General features: G+C 35.4%; 1 protein-coding gene and 1 pseudogene across 1 annotated transcript; one reads left to right on the top strand and one right to left on the bottom strand.

Annotated features, from left to right (window-relative positions):
- Positions 1 to 8,838: 8,838 nt before the first annotated feature.
- On the bottom strand, positions 8,839 to 9,517 carry LOC113831792 (KRAB domain-containing protein 4-like). The gene is made up of 2 exons (XM_027434551.1): positions 9,503 to 9,517; positions 8,839 to 8,988 (listed from the first exon to the last, which is right to left on the bottom strand). The coding sequence occupies exons 1-2, from the start codon at positions 9,515 to 9,517 to the stop codon at positions 8,839 to 8,841; spliced, it is 165 nt and encodes a 54-aa protein (XP_027290352.1).
- An 11,690-nt stretch (positions 9,518 to 21,207) lies between these two features.
- LOC113839094 lies at positions 21,208 to 22,522 on the top strand (annotated as a pseudogene).
- The last annotated feature ends 308 nt before the right edge of the window (positions 22,523 to 22,830 follow it).

Below are 22,830 nucleotides of genomic sequence, written 5' to 3'. Positions count from 1 at the left end.
AAAAACACATGTACTGCAGCAAAACCATGAATCACAATAAAATGTTCTATTAACATGGAAATTGCATCATTAATTTAGATCAATAACACCCTCAAAACACATGGGTTATAAAATATTAGAAATGAAAATAATCACATAGATTTCCTATGATTAGTTATTATTAATACATCTTAATGTGTTGTCATTCTTATATTAAAAAGAAAACAATGTAATGATCATTAACAGAAATAGGTTGCTATGGAATCAAATATTCAAACATGAAAAGGAAGAAAGCCATTTCATGAAAAAATTTAAAGTGTCCTCTTTAAACATATCATGTAACCGAAATCTATAAACATAAATTTTAGAATACAAATCACACTACTAGACATTATAAAAATGTTCTATTTCCTTGGAAATTGCATTATTAATTCAGATCAATACCTACTTTCAATACAAAACACATGAGTTACAAAAAGTTAGAAGTGAAAAATATCACATAAAGTCACTGTATTATTAATACATGTTAATATATAGTTATTCAAAGAGAACTACTATTAAAAAGAAAACAACAAAATCATCATGAACAACAAATATGTCTATATGTTCTATGAAGCTTCATGAACACGGGGAGAGAAGGTTTCAAATTTTCCACAATCACAATGATAACTATACATACTTTCCTTTCTTCAGACACCTAGTAATATGTTGAATTGGTAAAAGACAAAATTCATATTTTCAAAGTAACTGAAATTTAAAAATTAAAAAATAAGAACTCAGAGTTTACATATTAAATTAAAATACTATTTAAAATGCAAATTTAATTAAATATAATTATATAAATTTTCATCAGTATTATTCCAGTCACTTAAATTCCAAATGTTTCAAAATTCCCTCATCAATAATAAAATCACAATTTGATAATTGTTATTATAACATACATATTTTTTTCAAATATATATATGATATGTATAACTCGCAATTTTAGGCCACTTTCATTGCTAATGATTATATCATTTCAGATCTCATCATGTTACATCAATCAACCAATAATGAATGAAACCCATGTCATGGGGTAATTTTCTTGTGCACATCATTCCTTAGGTTTCTAAAGTTCTTTGATTAGGAATTTGATAGACTGAAAATCTATCAGTTGGGAAATATAAATTTGGGTGCATTCTTTACTTATGATAGATGGATGGTCAGTACAAAAAAAATGAAGTATTGAGTGTAAAAAACATCGCAATTGTATGATAATTCCTCAAGAATATATATTTTGTATATTCCTGCAATATTACACCATATAAATATGTGACACTTTGAGAAAGTATTAACCTTTATGGTAACAACACTAACCAAAAGACAAACAAACAAACATAAAAACAGAGACTAGCAGTAAACTTGGTACCAGGCATAATAATCTTTATTTAAATTAATAGTATTAAAAATACTGGGTGTAATGACAATACTATGACTTTTCTCTGTCCTATCTCTATGCCTTGAACTTCATGTTATTTTAGACTGATACTTAAGACATCTAGCAGAAAACAGACCATGGATGCAGAAAGTGATTGTTCAATATTTTTCTCAATTATTGAGGAACTGCTTTTGAAATGTCTCCATTCATAATGGTTATTTTAGTGATTTCCTTGCTAAATTCATATTCTGTTATAAATAGATACAATCCTCCTATTCCATAATTTTTATCATGAAGGGATACTTTATTTTGTAAAATGCCTCTTCTGCATCTAAATAAAAGAATATGTAGTATATTTCTTAATTCAATTCTCTGGTTTCATTTTGTGAATTGATTTACTTAAGTTGTTTCCTATAAGCCTTGCTTGGTTGAGGCCATCTTGATCCTAGTAGATAATTATTTTTATGGAATGGAAAATTTCCATTTTGGCATATAATTGGACGTGTATTGGTGTTTGTTCTTCTCTGAGTTGTGGTGGGATTCTTCACTGAATCCATCAAGCAGTCATAACTTGAGAAGATTTTTTGTACCTTCTATACAACTTGAGGATATATAATGTGTTAAATTCTTTAAACATTTTGATTTAATATGTAGTAGATTATACACTAAAAAATTCATCACTTGTTTTGGTATTACATATAGTGGTAATAAATGAATGGACCTGAAAATCATTATCTTAAGTGATTTAACCTAGAAAAACAAATAGTGCATGTTTTCTCAAATTAATGGATTCTAGCATTGAAGTTTTTGTTAACTATGTTTTCTATAGACTGCCTAAATAATTTAGATAGCTAGTTTGGGGCTAATGGTGATATAGATTTTTTATATAAAAAGTATAATTAAAAAGAGTATTTCCAAAAAGAAGAAGCAGAAATATAACAGTATTAAGATGGGTTAGGGAAGCTACAGTATGGTAGAAGAGCAATTATGAGGAGTAATAATTAAGACTACAGAGCTTTTCTATTATAATCGAATAATTACATTTACATAACAATTGACTCTATCAGGGTAGGTGTGAGTAATTAGAGTGTATTCATCAGGACCCTCTTTCTACTGTCTCTTTTGGGGATTAAGCTGTGGTACTAGGATATGAAAAGAAGTAACTCCATACACTGTTTGCCACTCTGGACCACATGACAGCTCTTTTGAAGAAATATCTGGAACTGAGCTTCTGTGGAAGCTTCTTAAAACATTTATATGTGGAAAAATGTTTTAACTGTCATTAGTAATACATGGTATAGACCTGGGGAATGTCCCTCTGTATGCTGTGTCTATATGTTTCCCTTGTTGTTTCTTATCTATGTTATTTTTAAACAATTTCATGGTACCTACAAATTCCAGTTCCCTCTGTGTAGAATCCCACTATTTCCTCACATTGACAACACCCAACCCTATCCATTCCTCAGAGGATAAGGCCTCTCCTGGGGAATCATGAAAGACTGTAATAATATTTGGGGCATGTGCAAATCTTTTCCCTCTGAACCCAGGCTGTGCAAGGTATTCCTCCAAACGTAACGGTCCCTAAAATAGCCAGTTAATGCACTAGGGATACTTACTAGATACATTGCCAGTAGCCTCATAAACTGCCCATGTCCCCCAACTGTCACCCACATTCAGGGGGCTAATTTCAGTCTTATGCAGGTTCTCCAGCTGTCAAGTCTGGACTCAGAGAGTTCTCATATGCTCACTTCAGCTGTTTCTGTTTGCTCCTCCCTCTTTATAACAGCAATCCAGGAGATTGGTACAGTGCTTAGCTGTGGATGTCTGCATCTGCTTATATCAGTTAATAGATGAAGGCTCCATGATATTATTCAAGCTAGTCTTCAATGTAATTATAGGGAAGGTCAGTAAATGTACCCTTTCCATTATTGCTCAAATTATTTACTGTGGTCTTCCTTGTGGATACCTGGGATTTTTCTCTAGTGCTGGTTGCTTGTTAAAACTGTTAACAGCTCCATCAAAGTATCACTTTCCTTGCTCTCCTTTGCTGTCCTTAACACATCTTGACTTTTAAGATTCCTCATGTTCTCTTCCCTCCTCCCTTTCCTCTCCACTCTCTTACTGTCATACTCCCTCCACCCAATTCGAATTCGGTCAGGAAACCTTGTATATTTCCTCTTTTGGATGGGTCCATGTATTTGTCTTGTTCATTGATGAATAAAGCATTTGTTGGACAATGGAAAGGTAGACTTTAAGAGACACCATGTAGCTACCAGTAGAGAAGAACTAGGGTATCACATAAGTAGGCCAAACCAACAGATTAATAAAAATGGGTTGATACAGGAAAACCTCCAACAACACTTGTGGCATCCTCGGAGCCTTGGACCCACTCACACCAGGAGATGTGAGTGCCTTTGTACACACTTTATCCCCCTAATACATATGCCCTAAATTCCTGGGGCACATTGCACTCTCCACCATTTCCCACTGAAATTCCATAGACCTGGGGGGGAGCCTCCTACAAACCCAACCATACACAACTCTATCTGCTGCCACTGGAGTATTTGTCTCATCTCCATGTGGACAGGTGAGTGACTGGGTGTGCCCATCCCCCCACCCTCTCCCACAACTGGCTGCAGGTTCTTTGCCTCTAGATCCTAGTTGCCTGGGGTACATCACATGAGCATCCCACCCACTGAAATGCCAGACACGTGGGTACAGCCTTTACACAAGATAAAATATCCAGCACTGAATCTGCCTCCATGAAACCTGCATCCAGCAATTCTATAGATACTCTCCACTTACACCAAATGGAGGAAGAGGGGCCACTTGAATCACTGGCCACATATGCACCCACTGGAAGAAGAGATGTGCAAATGACAGAATAAAAACATATTCAACCAAAGGAAGAGAAATATGACCCCTTTCTAGAGTAATATGACAACTACCTAGAACTCAATGAAAACAAATTCAAAACTTACCCAAATTTATGAGGTACATTGAAAGCAGTGCAAAGAGAAAAAATCATAGCATGAAGTGACTGCATAAATGAAAATCTCCCACTCTAGTGACTTGTCAGCACACTTGAAATATCTGGAACAAAAGACATCGAATTCCCCCAAAAGGAGTAGACGCCAGAAAACTAATTGATGACTGTAATCAATAGAATAGAAAAAAAGGAAACAGCAAAATAAATCGTTGAAACAAAGAGTTTGTTCTTTGAGAAAATAAACAAGATGAATAAACTTGTATCCCAACTAACAAAAAGGCAGAGAGAACATTCAAATTAACAAAATCAGAAATGAAAAGGGCAACATGAAACTGAGGAAATCCAGAGAATAATCAAGTTGTACTTTGAAAACCTGGACTCCACAAGTTTGGAAAATTAAAGGAAATGGACTATTTCCTGGATCGATATCACTTTCCAAAATTAAATCAAGAACAGATAAGCAATTTAAGTACACCTGCTACCCCTAATGAAATCTAAGGTGTATTCCAAAATCTCGAAACATAAAAAGGCCCAGTGCCAGATGCTTTCTGCACATAAATTCAGAGAACAGATAATACCAGAATTCCTCAAATTTTCCAAAACCTAGGAGCAGAGGATTCATTGTCACCTCTTTTTTCAAAGCTACAATTAACTTGGAACCAAAGCCACACATATACATAAATAAGAAATAGAACTTAAGAGCAGTCTCCCATGTGAACATTGATATAAAAATAATCAATAAAATACTTGCAAATTAAATTCAACAACATATCAAATAGCATCTGCCAAGATCAAGCAGGCTTCATCAGAGAGGTGCAGGGATGAAACAACATACAATATTCCATCAATGTAATGCATCATATATGCAATTAAAAAGGTAAAATAAATGATCCTCTCACTAGATATTAAAAAATCCTTCAAAAAAACAAACACACCACCATGATGAATGTCTTGGAATGAACAGAGATAACAGGAACATATGAAACATGATAAAGGCAATATAAAGCAAGACCACAGACAACATCAAACAAACAGGAGAGAAACTCAACGTGATTCCCCTAAAATCAGGAACAAGACAAGGCTGTCCACTCACACCACCTGTCTTCAATATTGTACTTGTAGCTTAGCTAGAGCAATAAGACAACAAATGATGAAGTATTTATGAATTAGAAAAGAAAAATCCAATGGTATCAAAGACCTCAATATGAATACAGTCACACTGAACCTCTTAGCAGAAAAATTGGGAAATACCCTTGAAAAATTTGGTATAGGAGACTCAATTCTGCCCCCAATGATTGGACAGAGATGATGTTTCCTAATGGGAGGTATCACACTCATTGAAGATTAGATGCAAGTGGGTGGGAAAGGAAGAACTTGGGGGGAATGAGAAAATGGGGGAATTATGTTGATATGATTGGTAGACAAAATGAAATTATTTTAATTGAGATATAAAGTGAGAAAACATAAAATTGAGTTAATTCATTGGGGATAATTAGCCAATAAGAATCCCAAAATCTTGGCCAAATAGCTATAAATAGAGATTAAGCCTTGGCGTGGTTATTTCACAACTCATGGTGGGGACCCGGAAGGTAGAAAGAAACAAGTATAGTAGGATCAAGACACAGACAGAGAAGTGTCTCCCTCCACAGTTGGTACTGATAATCTAGAGGTATTGCTCAGACTTGAATTTCTAGGCTCACAAACAAAAATACATTTTGTACCAAATATTTGACAAGAATTTCTCTGTAGAAACTAAAAAGAGCTTCTCGTTAGCCACAAATTTTTACAAAGCCTCGATTGCTGGTGGTGATAAGATGTGTCTGACAAAACTAGAATTTTAAGAATTACTTACAACATACTCTCTCTTTACTTAAGTAATATTTTATCCACCTGGGATATTTTTGGAGATTTATTTCCTTTAAATTTTGTCCAATGTAAATGGACTTAATATTATAAGTATAATTCTTTAATGATAACATAATTTTACTATGTTAAAGTTATAACTTTGCTTTTTATTTAGACAGAAATGAACAGATGTTGGGGATATTTTTCTGCATGCTGTGACTATATATATATATATATATATATATATGATTGATGAATATAGATTGATGAATACAGATTTCTTTGAACAATGGGTAGCAAGAATTTAGCTAGGTGGCAATCCCAAATAAAGCGGTAGGGAGAAGGAAATCAGAGTGAAAAGATGCCATGTTGCCACCAAGAGTGATTTCAGGGCATTATCTATGTAAGCCACAGCTACAGATTAATATAATTCAGGTAATTTTAGGAACCCCAACAAAAACAGAAGCCTAAGCCCTTGGCCAAAATATTATAAATAGATAGTAAGCCTCAGGAGTAAATATTTCATCAGTGGATGAAGGGACATGGATGGTGGAGAGAAAGAGTCTATCAGGACCAAGACCAGATAGTTAAACATCTGCCTGTAGTGTACATAGTACCAAAAAAGAAATCATGTGCCATCAAATAGAATCTCTGGAATATATAATGGAATACATAATTTTCTGTGCTTACACCCCAGAGAGTGAATTGCTCTTGTAATTATTTATAAAAAGAATCCAATGTTGATGCCAGAACACTGTAAACATTGAATGGGGACATATCAAATTTTTATTCTACTGTCCACTTCAATCCAGCTGAAACGCATTCGAAGTGCTGGAAAGTACTGTACATGCTTCACAAGGGAGCACATTCATCAATTTTCCAAGTTTTAGACCATGTGACCACATATTTTGACTGACCTAGAAGATATGTACAAAAGTGACAGGGATATGTTAGATATAACTAATGAAAATTTGACTGTTACTGGCAACTCGATTGTTAGAACCGGTATCTGACACTGTTCTTAGAGCCAAGAAACTGACACCAAACTGGCCATGGGCCCTGCATAAAAAACTATTATTACACAATTTACGGAATGTGGTATTAATGTAATACTATATTGTTATACCCACAGATGTATGACTCACTCATCCTTCACTGCACAACCTTAATACTGACATTTTGGAAAACTAAACACTACCTGGGATTCTTTTATCTTTTCCCTCCCATAAGGGTGCAGGCACCTATGAATAAATGAAATAATTAGACTCAGAAAGAAAATAAAACGAAAGAAACAGGATATGACTGTAGTGATTCAGAAGTTTACAAAAGTATAGAAACTATGAACATACAACTGCCAAGTCTGTGACAGCAAGTACAAAACACACACAAGCTCAAGACAATAAAAATTTGAGAATGTTCATTGAAAGTAAATCCAAAGTCATAAAGCTTTGACAAGATTTCCTACTCCCTAGTTTCTAAGAGAAGGAAAATCTGTTCTTCAGTTGATTAACAACATTGTACAGCAATCATATTCAAAGACTTTTGTTCCAAATCACTTGGCCAACATATTTCCCCCCTCTATTTTTATGTATTTTCTAATAATATTTTGATAGAGAGAAAAAAATAGATAGGGGAATCATGACATCGGGAAAACGTAGTAAAGCAATGGTACATAATAGGCTAAGAGAAAGAAACTGATCCAGATATATGGTAAAAATCTTCAAAAATATAGACAAACACTAGAAAAAGTAATCCATTTATCACTGGCATACGTCAGAAAAATTGAGACATATTGGAACATAAATAAAAACCACACGTACATTGCAAAATTGCTATGGGAATACTAAATTTTATCTAATCCCTATTCTGATTAAATGAAGTGAAACCTTGTAATACCTTCTGTGTGCTCTATCCCAGTATATAATTCTAAAAGAAATACCTAGGTATCACTTTTAGTAAGGAGCAGGGATAATACCACTACAACTGTTTTCTTTTTTTTCCCTCTTTTTGTATTCCACACATGAACCATTGTTTCCCTTCAACTTACCTGGTTCTGGGCCTTCTGATTCTTCTATATTCACCATCTAAGGTTCTTTGTTTTGTTCAAGACAGGTGACTAGCTCTGGTTTTGATTCAGAAAGGCCTATGAAATAGAAGAGATAAGTGATAATTTCTTTACATAATGTGGAAAACAGTCATGTTATAACACAGGCTTATACTTGGTGAACTTAAAGGAACATAAAGAAAGACTCAAGTGAAGTCATATTAGTACATAATTGACAGGTGTTGTAAACTATTAAGTAATTAATTTTAATTTATGTACCTTCAACTTCCCTTTCATTACACAATTAAAAATATAAAGCTCTTAGATTCAAACATCATTCACACATTATTGCTAATGAATTAAAACAAAAAACAACAATAAATAACACATGTGATTTAGTTACCTGTTAGGCTAATTTAAAGAAATTTTAAAATGATATAAGAAAAATTACAGTAACTATTTCACTCACCAATATCTAGGAATAGTTGGGAACTAACATTCATTCATAGAAAACATTTCAAAATACTAATACAAGTTGCTAGACAGTCCTTGGGTTAGCAGCAATCAGAAAAAATTATTATTATCACCGACAGAAACCAGGTTGCTATAATTCTCCAACATGACATCTCTATACAAATCCCTCTGAGATGTATTCAGGAATTCCCATTCCTCTTTGGAGAAATTGATGGCCACATCCTTGAAACTCAACAGACTCTGAAATGAAAATTGTTTCCCCTTGTGATGAAGGTTTGACACCTTATTTGCCACAAAGGAAAGATTATTTAACCAAATAACTTGCTGTATTATCAGTAACCAATCTGCATATTTTAAATATTATGTGTTAAGAGGAAGGATGTTGTGACTTTTTAACAGAGATCAAAGTGACCAACATCTAAAATCCTCATGAAATTTGTGCCTTTTCTCAGTGACAAATATCATCAGAAGTTGTCCTCAGTAGGAATTGAGTATCAATATTCATCAGCAATGTTATAAATCTTTCAGAGCATACATTGAATTAGATAAGTTATACTAGGAAATAAGAGACAGGGAAGAGTAGAAACCAAGATACAGAATATAAATGAGAGTGACAATAAAGAATTTCTATTAAAATATTAAAATATGAAAACAGATTTCATACAGTTTGGAGCTACCGTGATTGTTCAGCTCTGTAACTGAATAATTTCTCTATGGACGTTTAAAGTTTTCACATCCTTGTACATACATTTACCTGAGAAGACGCCATCTGTCAATTCCCTTCTTTGTGGATCCTTTCCATCTTAACGTTTTACCTTCCTGATACGGTTCTGTGTGTAAGGAAAAGGCACCTACATTCCATGCTACCACACTCTGATTCTGGAAAGCAGCTTAAAGAAAATATCTTTAGTTCATTACTTCTACATAGCAGAGATGCAAAAAACATGAAATTTTACAGAATGACCACCCTTAGCTTTTCCTTTCCTGTATTCGGAGGATCTGTTATTCTAGCAGATGGTGTTTATATCTACAACCTGAGTTTGTGTCTGCAGCACTATGCTTTAGGCTTTACACAGGTATTTTAAATTGAGTCTCATCCTTATTTAAAACAAAACTGATACCTACACATTTGAAACCGTGGCATCTGAGGAGTAGCCCCAGCTGAAAGCAATTCTCACACTGGGTAAGTATTATGCTTCCTACAGCAATGGTACAGTGGGATACGGATGCCTCAGCAATGTCTCAAAAGAGAATTCCCTTGAGTTTCCATACTGCAACATCTACTTCCACCATTTTACAGTTTTGCAGTTATAGAAAAGACTACATTCTCTCATGTTTATTTTGAACAGTAAAAATGCATCTTTCAAAATACTGACTAATTTCTGATTATGAGGGCCTTCTAATTAGAATTTCTGAATAATCTTTAATAAATGATGGTATCAGGAAATGAGATACCCTTTGCATAAGAAGGTGTGGCCTTCCTGTAGTAGCTGTGGAGTATTTTGAGTTGGTTTTCTCTGCTTGTAAGCATTGAATTTTCAGATGCCCATGGCAGCCTCATGGTCTCTCTCTGTCTCTGTCTCTGTCTCTGTCTCTGTCTCTGTCTTTCTCTGTGTGTGTCTCTGTGTCTCTGTCTCTGTGTCTCTCTCTCTGTCTCTCTCTGTCTCTCTCTGTCTCTCTCTGTCTCTCTCTGTCTCTCTCTCTCTCTCTCTCTCTCTCTCTCTGCATGCTCCCCATGAATCATAGGTCTCCTTTCAGTGACATCTCTGACACATGACAAGCCTTGTTGTTTTCCTGGTTCATGGAAGAATGTTACTTAATGCCTTTCCTCTATCCTTGACTGTAAAATGATAACCAGGATGCTAAAGACTCTGCTTGCTGGAACTTAAACTTAGCCTTCTCATTCAATTACATCCTCACCAGATTCCTGTTTTCCATGGTTTCCTTCAAGGCCAAAAGTTGGCTGTACTGGAATTTACACTGCACATCTGATGGATATCAAACTCAGAGTTCCACCTACCTCTGATCTGCAGTGCTCTCATTAAAAGCATTCACCACCATGCCAATCTCTATTCTGTTCTTTAATTTGTTTTCAAAACTTGGAATCTACTCTGTGTGATCTTGACCCAAGGTTAGCATACACTTTATTCCACCTCATTTATCTCCGGGAACCCCGTACTCAGTTTCATTCTACTTGTTGGTGCTACTTTTCTCCTCAAAGTGTACATTTTATATTTATTTTGCTCATCTGGCTCCTTTTCTTATTAATCTTTATTGGACTGAACAGTAGATAATAAATAACAGTGTTTGTACAGACTGTTTTGAGATTTCATTTGCTTATGAATTAATCCAAAATTCTTCAATTTGGTATCACACAAACTCTTCAGACAAATAAAAAACTGTCTACTTCCTCCAAAAAATATCGCAAGTTTATATCTAAGCCACATCCTAAAATTATTTTCCTGATATTTCTTCAGCCAGGTCCCAGAGTTAAAAATCTTCCAGTCTCTTAATATTATGACTGATATAGCAATACTTAAAGCATTCCACTGCTTTCCTAACCCAAAATACTAAAATCCTTCAAACCAAAAATTGTTCATGACTGTCTTGGTGTTTCTCTTGCTGTGAGATGACACTGTGACCATTGCAACTCATCTAAAGGACAATATTTAATTGGGTAACACAACCTGAGAAAGCAACTGGAAGTGAAGTGTGACACTGGCATGGATTGAGCATTTATGAAACAACAACCCCACCTCCACAGTAACACACTTCTTCAAACAACTCCATGTCTATTCCTACAAAGGTGAACTTTTTAATACTGCCAATCTTTTTTCCAGCCATTATCTTTGAAACTGCCCTACCTCCCTGAAGAAGCCTACAACACAGAATAGCAAATGGTCTGGTGTAATATTCTCATTGTCACTACAATGAGCAGAATATCTTAAGTTAATCCACTTGCAAGCTGAAATTCTGACCCACTTCAGAAAGTTTCTCTCATTATGGAAAACACTAACTGGGCCATATAACCAATGAAGTAGATCCTGGCCCCTATGCAGGCCGCTAATTCTTTTACTATGATAAATGGAAAACTTATTAAACAGCTACATGAATGGAAATCTTTCCAGGCATAAATTAGTGCTAAAATATATTCTCCAGATATATATATTCATATATATATATGAATATTTTTATTAGAAGCAATCTCCTTCTACATGTAAATCTCTGTTCCCTCTCCCTTGTCCCCAACCACCCAACATCCCCAATCCCTGTTCCCTCTCCCTTTCTGCTCCCCACTGAGGGCGAGCCCATCCATGGTGTATCTTCCAAATCTGTCATATCATTTGGAGCAAGGCTTCAAAACTCCCCTGTGTGTCTAGGCTGAGAGAGTATTCCTCTATGTGGATGGGCCTCCCAAAGGCCATTGATATACTAGGGATAACTATTGATCCAATAACAGTGGCCCCATAGATTGCCTAGAATTCCAAACTGACATCCTCAATCAGGGGGTCTGGAACAGTCCTATCCTGGTTTCACAGCAATCAGTCTCTGGTCCAGGAGCAAGTCCTTGTTCAGGTCAGCTGCCTCTATGGGTTTATCCAGTCTTGTCCTAGCCCCTTTGCTCAAGACTCCTCCCTCTCTGAAACTGGTTTCCAGAACATCGCTCAGTGTTTACCTGTGGTTGTTCACCTCTGTTTCTGTCAGCTACTAGAAGAAGGTTCTAGGATGGCATATGAGTTAGTCATCAATTTCATTATTGGAGAAGTGCATTAAAGTTATCCTCTCAACCACTGCTTAGATTGTTATTTGGGGGACACACTCTAAGATCTCTGGACATTTACCTAGTGCCAGAATTCTCTTTAAACCTATAATGACTCCCTGTATTACTATATCTCTTTTCTAGATCTCCTCAATTCTTCCCCTGACTAAAACATCCCACAGTCTCATGTCCTCCTCTGGCCACTCTTCTCCCCCTCTCTTTCACCTAGGTTGCTCTCCCCTCCCCCATGCTTCCAATCAGCTCAGGAGATCTTGTCCCTTTCCCTTCTTTGGGGGACCATGCATGTCCCACTTGGGGCCCTCATTGTTTCCTTTCTTCTCTGGTGATGTGGATTGTAGGCCTTTATTGCTTTGATCTATGTCTAAAATCCATATATGAGTGGATACATATGTTTTTTGTCTTTATGCGACTTGGTTACCTCAGTCAGGATGGTTTTGTATAGTTCCATCCATTTTCCAGTGAATTTCAATAATTCCTTGTTTTTTTTATTTTTTCCCATGAAGAGTAGTACTCCATTGTGTAAATGGAGTACCATAATTTTCCTTCCATTCATCAGTTGAGGGACATCTAGGTTGCTTTCAGGTTCTGGCTGTTACAAATAATACTGCTATATACATGGTGGAGCAGATATCCATTTTCTATGACTGTGCATCATTTGGGTATATGCCTAAGAGGGGATGGATGGATCTTGTGATAGACTGATCTTCATTTTCCTTAGGAATCACCAAAATGATTTCCAAAGTGGCTGTACAAGTTGGCACTCCCACCAGCAGTGAAAGAGTATTTCCCTTTCTCCACATCCTCTACAGCATAAGCTACTATTGATATTTTTGATTTTAGCCATTTTGAACCGAGTAATGTGGTGTCTCCAAATTGTTTTGATTTGCATTTCCCTAATGGCTATGTTTCTTTCAGCCATTTTTGATTCCTCTATTGAGAATTCACTATTTAGCTTAGTACCCCATTCTTAATTTAGTTGGTGTTTTGGTGACTAGTTTCTTGTGCTTTTGTATGTTTTGGAAAGTAGCCCTCTGAATAGATTAATAACTACAATAGAATATACACAGAGAGACATATATGGAAACATACTACACACATGTAACCTTATATTTGGCTTTTACAAGCATCTTCAGTGATATTTTTCCCTTCCCTTATATCCTCTAACATATCCTCATATAATTCCTAATTCAATTTAGTGGTGTACAGCTTATTGAAAAGTTTAAATATATTAGGACTTCTATATTTGTGGGATTACATACACACACACACACACACACACACACACACACACACACACACACAGCCATATATATCCTTGTTTGTTCTGTGTTGATATTCTTAACTTGATCATGGTAAATATTATTTATTTCCTCATGTTTAAAAATGAATTTTGAAGTTAGGTATTCTCTGACTCTTTTTCTCCTCTCTTTTTATTTAAATTAGAAACAATTTTGCTTTACATGTTAATTCAAGTTCCCTCTTACTCCCCACCAGCCTATTAATACTTCTTTTTTCTGTTCTCCAGGAAGCATGAGCCCTCCCATGGGGTAATCTTCAAACTCTGTCATATTATTTTGATCAGCAAGTAGGAACTCCTTCTGATATCTAGGCTAAGAGAGTATTTCTCTATGTGTAATGGGCTCTGAAATTCCATTTTCAAACTAGGGATAATTACAGTTCCACTATCACAGGCTCCATAGACAGCCCAGGTCTCCTCACTGACACCCAAGTTCAGGGCATCTGGTCAGTCCTATGCTGTTTTCCCAGCTATCATTCTGGGATCCCATGTTCAGATTAGCTGCTGTTGTGGATATCTCTAGCATGCTCTTGACCCCTTTACTCATCATTCCACCCACTCTACAACTGGATTCCAGGAGTTAATCTCAATATTTAACCATGGGTGTCTGCTTCTGCTTCCATTAGCTATGGGATGAAGGCTCTATGATGGCCTACAATTTAGTCATGAAGAAAATGTTTTATCTTTGCACAATGGAGTACTAATTAGCAAGGAAAAACAATGGAACCTTGAAATTTGCACATAAATGGGTAGAAATAGAAGAAAGCATTCTGAGTACATTAACCCAGTCACAAAAAGACAAATATTAGACATAGAGAAAAGGATCACCAGCCTAAAATCCACACTGCTAGAGCATCTTGAAAGCCAGGAGGAAACTAAGAGAGACATACATGTTTTCCTGGAGAAGGTTAAAGGAACAAGATCTCTTGAGTAAATTGAGAGCATGGTGGGTGGTGAGAGGGAGTTAGGAAAAAGAGAAGGGGAGAAGAGGAGGGGAGAGGAGGACATGAAGAAATAGAAAGATTAAGTCAGGAGAAGAATAGAGGAGAGCAAGAAAAGCGATAGTAGTATAGAGTGAGCTACTATAGTTATAAAGAGAAATCTGGCCCTAAGGAATTGTCCAGATATTTATGAGAATGACCGTGTCTAAGAATATAAACACTTTCTGACTTTTTCACCATTTAAAATATGGAATTTTGTTAAAAGATTGATATTTATGTGAAGAGGAATATATATGATGCATGTTAATTTGTTAATACAGATTTGTGAATATTACTTTTCATTGCTGATATAACTGTGAGGGTGGTTCTGAGAGGTTCAACTAAGGACAGAAGAGCCACTGTAAATCAAGGTAATACCATCTCACAGATTGGTGTAGAGTCTTAAAAGAAAGGGCAAATAAAAAAATGAACTGAACAGACATTCTTCTCTTTACTTACTATGAACTCAACAATAACATATACCATATGCTCCTCTCACCACAACTCCATCTGGTAATGACATACTGAGATTTGCTAGGGAATTATTCAGCACTGAATCATCATCTGATGACTTTAAACTTCTTTAACAAAAGTAATGCAAACACCTAGTTTTCTCCCCTAAGTCTGCTTAACATGACATGTACAACATTGTGCTAGTAAGAAAATGAAATCATGAAATCTGATAATGGTTGCTGTCTTCATCCTCCAAACTGCAGTAGGAATCCTGGGCAATTCCTCTGTTCTGCTTTATTATGTAAACCCAGGATTACCTAGAAATGTGCTCATAACCCTGATTGTAAAGCTCACGATTCTCACCAACTCTGTGTCTATTATCTCTAGAGGTATTCCTCAGATAATGGCAAGATTGGGTTGAAGTATTTCCTGTTTGACATTGGGTGTAAACATGCACTTTACCTTTATGGAGTATAGAGAGGGATTTCATTGTATACCACGTGTCTTCTTAGTTGTTTCCAAGCAAACACAGTCACCCCAGCAAGACAAAGTAGGTGCAACTTAAACAGAGAGCCATCAAGTATGTGGGTCCTTCTTCCTCACTCAGCTGGCTTGTGGCATCTGCTTTGAATATCATGACTCCTCTGACCATGACTAGTCCTAGTCACTAGACTAGAAGGAATGCCACTAAGAAAGAAATTTTGGGTATTGATCTGCCTCTGTTTCTGGCACTATTGCAACTGCATTGTATATGTGGTTGCTCATTTTCTCTGATGGTGTGTGTTTGGCTCTCATGTCCTATTCAATGAGTGTGTAACTTTGTAGTCAACTTTCATAAAAGGAGAAGGGTAGAATAAAGAGCAATCAGGGGTGTGTTCAGATACTTGAATCATGAGAGTTATCTTTCTCACCATGAAACTTCTTTATGTGGGTGTATTTATGGCCAAAAGATGAGATAATGTTTCTCACTTAATTCACGAGCTCCTGGATAAACCAGGCTTTGTAAGACATTTGTATGAACCATGTGGATTCTCCCATTCTTTCTCTCATTTTACTTCTGCCTCTCTCGTTTTCTCATTTTCTTTTTCTAAGTCTTGTTATATAGTTGATTTCCCAAGGAGAGAGAAGTACAAAACTACATAAAAATTGAAACGTAACCTATACAGTACAACTACTGAGTCTCTCAAACTGGGTGATTTGTCTTGTTAACTGTTCATGTTGCTTCTTCACATTGTAGAGATGTACATTTTATTGCAGACTACATTTCACAGTAAACAGAAAGCATGTGAGAAGCTCTGCATTCAGATGGACTCTTGATGTTTGATGACATGCTGAGGATTATACTTAATGTTTCTCTGCTGAGGTTATCTGATTATGACCATGAACTTGACATTTTGTCTCTTCAGAAAAATTAATTTAGCTGAGTATATTGGTGCACTCCTTTAATCCATTCAGTCTAGAGGTGGAGGCAAGCAGATTTCTGGGAATTGCACGCCAGTCTGGTCTAGAGTAAATGTCAACCATGAAGGGATAACACAATAAGACACTGTCTCAAAAAGCCAAGTGAAAGATGTGCACTATAGTATCTATGATTTTATTATTTATTTAGAGCTTGTTTGAATAACTGAAATGGCATTGTTTCTTTTGCTACTGTTGTCCCTTTGTGTTATTTCCGTTCACTGGGGAACATTGCTTCTTGCAGCCTCTGAATATCTGACAAAGCATTTTAAAAATGTATTTTTACCAAGGAAAGTTTTATTTTTTCCCCAAGTCCATTGCATAGTTTTGCTGGCTTCTTGAGTTCTTTGTATATTTTGGAAATCAGCCCACTATCAGATGTGGTGTTGGTGAATATCTTTTCCCAGTTTGTGGGCTGCTGTTTTGACTTGCTGACTGTGTCCTTTGTCTTACAGAAGCTTCTCATTTTCTGGAGGTCGCATTTATCTCTATCTTGTTTTGGCTATCTAGGGTCTTTTGTTGTTCCAAATAAAGTTGAGAATTGTTCTTTCAAGGTCTGTGAAGAATTGTGATGAAGTTTTGATGGGGATTGAGCTGAATCTGTAGATTGCTTTTGACAAAATTGCCATTTTTACTATGTTGCTCCTACCTATCTAAGAACATTGGAGACAGGGTTTCTCTGTGTAGCTTTGGATCCTGTCCTTTCACTCATTATATATTTTATGCTGACCAAGAACTCACAGAGATCCACCTACCTCTGCCTCCTAAGTTCTATGATTAAAGCATGCACCACCCCTCCCAACATCTTTTCTTATTCTTTAATGATTACCTTTGCCACTGTGGTAAAAATGGATAAAATCTTGGATTTAAATTGTATATCTCACTGTGTAGTAAACGTGGATGGTTCTGCATCCATAAGTTTGGAAATCAAGAATTTAAATATGGATAAATATCTTTCTCTATAATTTGTCTTTCAGTTTTTGCCCTTCTTAAACCACTGGAAAGTATATTTTGGTAATAATTTATGCATAGAAAGATTTTATTTATGTAGCTTTTTAAAAATGTATCCATTTTTCAGAATAAAAGGATTGCTTTTCTAATAACAATAATCTACTCCTTTGGGGATATATGCATGTGAGTGGTTTCCATCATGAGAACTACTTTCTGAAGTGGGCAGATTTCAAACTTGAAAATAGATTAGTAATGAAATTCGGTTCACTATAGTACTAAGGAGCATATTATATCAGCACAGTTGCTATTCTATGTTGTAGCCTTCTTCAGTTAGGTTGGGTGGTTTCAAAAAATGACTTGCAAAAGGATTGACACTAATAGCAGAAATGGCTTTTTTGGAATATGGATGGTGTCATTGTAGAGGTGGGTTAGTTTTTTTTCATAAATGTTTAATGCATGTCCAGTGTCTCACTTCAATTCCTGTTGCCTTCTCATATTTTATGCCAGACAATTAAATGTCTTTCTTTATAACAGTTGCAGTAGTCAAGGTGTCAACTCATAGCAATACAAAACCCAAGACAGAATTTGGTATCAGCAACTGTGATAATATTTTAGTAGACAAGACAATGTTTTTGTTTGGAGGAATATGGATTTTTGGTATTTTGGGTAAGAGAAGCAGTGCAATATTTTACATGTTGCTAAATTAGCCATAAGCAAAGGAAATCTCAAAACAGCCTTATAAACACTGTTTTTTTTATTGTCTACTGTTCACACATACAAAGATTTACACTGTAAAGGAGCCCGTAGAGTAATGTAAATATTAAGTGTACATTTTGAGAAGAAAAGTACAACAACAAGTAGAATGGAGATAACTCCTGGGTTCAAGGAGATTAATGAGGTTGAGTACAGTATATAGTAATCTCAGGGCAACATCACAAAGAGTAGTTTCTAACTTTACAAAACATATTAAAGAAAAGCTTACAGTTTGGCATGGTGGTGCATGCTTTTAATATCAGCACTCCTGAATCAGAGGCATTTGGAACTCTGAGTTTGATGTCAATCAAATGGAGAGTATAAATTCCATTACACCCAAGCTTATGCATTGAAGGAAATCTTGGAAAATAGAAATCTGGTAAGGATGTAATTGAATAAGAAGGCCATGTTTCAGTTTCGGGAAGCATATTATTTGGCAACCTGGTTCATTCAGGCTTTACAGTCAATGATAGAAGAAAGGCATTATGGAACCTTCTTCCATGACTAAGATAATAGGCCAGTCAAATGTGATAGTTGTCACTGTATGGACTGTTATTCACAGGCACCATGAATAGAGAGAGACCCTGTGGCGGCCATGGGATCTGAAACATCAAAATTTCAAAGGCTACATCCTGAACACAAATCCACAAATAAACAAAAACAAAAACAATAAACCTACACATCTACTACTGGAAGGCCAGGCCTTCTCATCCAAGAGTATATCATTTGGGAACCAAGGGTTCAAAAATATTTCTCTGGTGATATATTTTTATCATTTAATAAAGCTTGACCAGGGATTTAGAAAGAAGTCAAGATAAGATATAAGAAACAAGGTCCATGCCTTTTATGCCAGCAATGATAATCTTGGTGGTAGTGGTACACACTTTTAACTTTGGACTCAGATGCATCGCAGTGCTTCCAAGGCCACCCAGGTCATCACAATAGTAAATCAGTCTAAAAGATAATTATAACTGACACCTTTAATACCTACATTAGGGAAGTATACGATATAGAAGCAAGATCTCTGAGAGGCATCATTATCCAGAGCAAGATGATACTGGCCAGCTGCTCTGCTTTTCTTATACTCAGCATGAAACTTGAATCCCAAAATCAGTCTCTGTGTAATTTTTTTTTTAATATCACACATTAGCCTAAGGGTACTATAGTCCTCAAAACAAAAACATATACCATATGAAATTAAACAATTTTACAAGGAAACAGTGTTTTTATTAATTAATAACCATGCAATGCAAATATGTAGAACTACATAGACAAAAACACATATGGGAACATACATACACTGTAATTTAAAGCAGTAAAATATTTGCTATATTCTAGTCATTGAAATGTCTGTTTGTTAGGTCGTTTTCATCCGTATTCAGGGTAACAAGAGTTGAATGTTTTTAGATAAAAAAATTCTTTCTATTGGAGGCAAGAATGCATAACCAACACATAGATGATAGGACGTGCTAATGTTAAGAACTGAAATCATGCTATGCAGATTGTTTCCTCAGGTTTTTGTTTGTCTAGGGTCAGAATGTTCTTCAGTCTGGTTCAACTTGTGTTTCTATGACAATCTAGACTTTACTAATTTAACACTGTGTGGAGAATCTTTACCACACTCTATTTGTAACTTACATTTCTGATACATCATATCCATGGCAGAAATTAATAATATCTGCATATCTTCAAACCTAGAAAGACAATAGAAACATAGATAATGTGAAATATTCCATATTAAATTTAATTTTGAATTATTACTATGTAATTCTTTAAAAGAATGAAGATATCCTGAAATTGGCAGTGTATGCCTTTAATCCCAGCACTTGGGAGAGAGAGGCAGGTGAGTTAGTGGCCAGCCTGATCTACAGAGCAAGTGGCAGGAGAGGCTCCAAGGCTACACAGAGAGATCTTATCTCCAAATCAAAAAAAAAAGAATCAATAAAGGATACATTTGTAATTCAATGCAATATCACAAAATATGTTCACATGGTATATTTTTGAAAAAAAAATGAACTAATTGAGAACTGTTTGGAAAAGAATGGCTATATTTAGGTGGATTTTGCAAACAATCAAACTTTCAACAAGAAAAACATAGGTGGTTGGAATTGGAGTGTCTTCATTAACAACCAAAACTATTAAATTGGGCACAGGAATGACATGTTTAGGTTTGACTAGACATAGCTTATGACAGTGAATCAAAAAGAGGCTTTTTCACTATACAAAATAAACTTGAGAGACAATCTAAACATTTGTATACCGGCAAACCTGGGAAATAATGGAATTTTTTTTTGAAAATGGAAATGAAAAGGAATGATTATTGGAGACATTAACAAAGCATCAGTTCCCCACTGTGCCTTGCCTGCAAGAAATATATTAATTAATCACCTGTGGCTACCCCTCAAATTCCATTGACTATTTGAAATACATGTGTCAGTTGGGATTCATTTGATCATCAAAGTCAATTGGAAAAGTGTGTGCAAAGTGTAAAGCAGTTTGCTGAATTCCCCAAACCAGGTGGTAGATAACCATTATCTGCTGGAATAATAGATCCTACAAATGCAACAGAGGAAAACCTAAGAGTTGGTCACTCTGTAAAAGTTCGTAATTTTTGCATCTCTGTTGTGGAACAAGTCACAAAGTGAGGATATTTTTTAATCTGCTTTCCAGGCTCTGAGTGTGGTAGCATGGAATGAAGTTCCTTCACCTTACACACAGAATAGTATCAGGAAGGTAAAACTTGAAGATAAATTCATTGAAAATATCCATAAAGAAGGGGATTGAAGATGGCTTGTTCTCAGGTAAACGTATGCACAAGAATGTGACAGGTCTAAAGTCCACAGAGAAATAATGTATTTGCACAGATCAACATTCACTGTAGTTCCTCATTGTAAGAAATCTGTTTTCAGGTTTTATTGTATTTTCAACAGAGATTCTTTATTAGCACTCTCATTTCTATGCTGTATCTCACTTTCCACCCTTCCCTGCCTCTTGTTTCCCAGTATGGCATATCTATATCCATGCATACTCTGAAGGATTTACAAAATTTCTGATACGAGAGATTAATATTGATACCCAATTCCTACTGAGGACAACTTCAGACGATATTTATCATTGAGAAAAGGCACAAAATTGATGAGGATTTTAGATGTTGGGTACTTTGTTCTCTTTTAAAAAGTCACAACATCCTCTCTCATAAGTTATTGATTTGAAAATTTCAGATTAATTACTGTTAGTACAGCAGCTCTTTAGTTAAATAATCTTTCCTGTGGGGAAAATTAAGGTCTTAAACCATCATTATAACGAGAAACAATTTTGATTTCAGAGTCTGTTGACATTCGAGGATGTGGCCATCAATTTCTCTAAGGAGGAATGGGAATGCTTGAATACTTCTCAGAGGGATTTGTACAGATTTGTCATGTTGGAGAATTACAGCAACCTGGTTTCTGTAGGTGAGAATAAATCATTTTCTGATTACTGCTTAACCCTAGGAATGTCTAACTTCCTGTATTATAATTTTAAATTGTTTTCTATGAATAATTACCAGCTCCCAATTATTCCTTGACATTGGTGAGTAAAATATTGGCTATTTTTTCTTATATTATTTTAAATGATCTTTTAATTTAGGCTAACATATAAGTCAATCCCCTATGATAATTTTGCAGTCATTCAGGTGCAGTGAAGTGTGAATACAATTTGAATCCAACAATTATATATTTGAAAATGTTTAATGGAAGGAAAGTTGAAGGTATACAAAATTAAAATTAATTTCTTAAAAGTTTTAAACACCTGTCAACTATGTACTGATAGGACTTCACTTAAGAGTCTTTCTATACATTCCTTTATGATCACTGTGTACAAGCCTGTGTTGTAAACCAAATATTTTCTACATTATGTAAAGAAATTTTCACATGTCTCTTATAATTCATAGGACTTTCTGTATCAAAACCAGAGTTAGTCACCTGTCTTGAATAAAATAAAGAACCCTGGATGGTGAATATAAAGGACTCAGAAGTCCTGGAACCAGGTAAATTGAAAGGGAACAATGGTTCATGTGTGAAATACAAAACAATAAATGTCCAACAACTGCAGTTTGATTAGCCCTGCTTCTTATTTGAAGTTATGTACAAGTATTCAATTCATGATTGTATACTAGGTTCTGGCACACAGAGATTGCTACATTGTTTTCCTTCATTTCATCAGAATAGTCACTCGATAATATTTATTTTTCCCATAGCATTTTGGCAATGTATGTATGGCTTTATTTCATATTCTAATATATATGTGAATTGTTCTGAAATATATCAGTGAACAATGGATTATATTTTCTAGTATTTTTCTATATTTTTGAACATTTTTGCAATATATCTGCATCAATTTTTTTTTCTTTACCTCCTTGCCTACCATCA

The sequence above is a fragment of the Cricetulus griseus genome, chromosome 9 (genome assembly GCF_003668045.3).
Source record: "Cricetulus griseus strain 17A/GY chromosome 9, alternate assembly CriGri-PICRH-1.0, whole genome shotgun sequence".
NCBI lineage: Eukaryota > Metazoa > Chordata > Mammalia > Rodentia > Cricetidae > Cricetulus > Cricetulus griseus.
The sequence above is the reverse complement of the archived record's forward strand: the minus strand, read 5'-3'. Positions and strand labels throughout refer to the sequence as shown.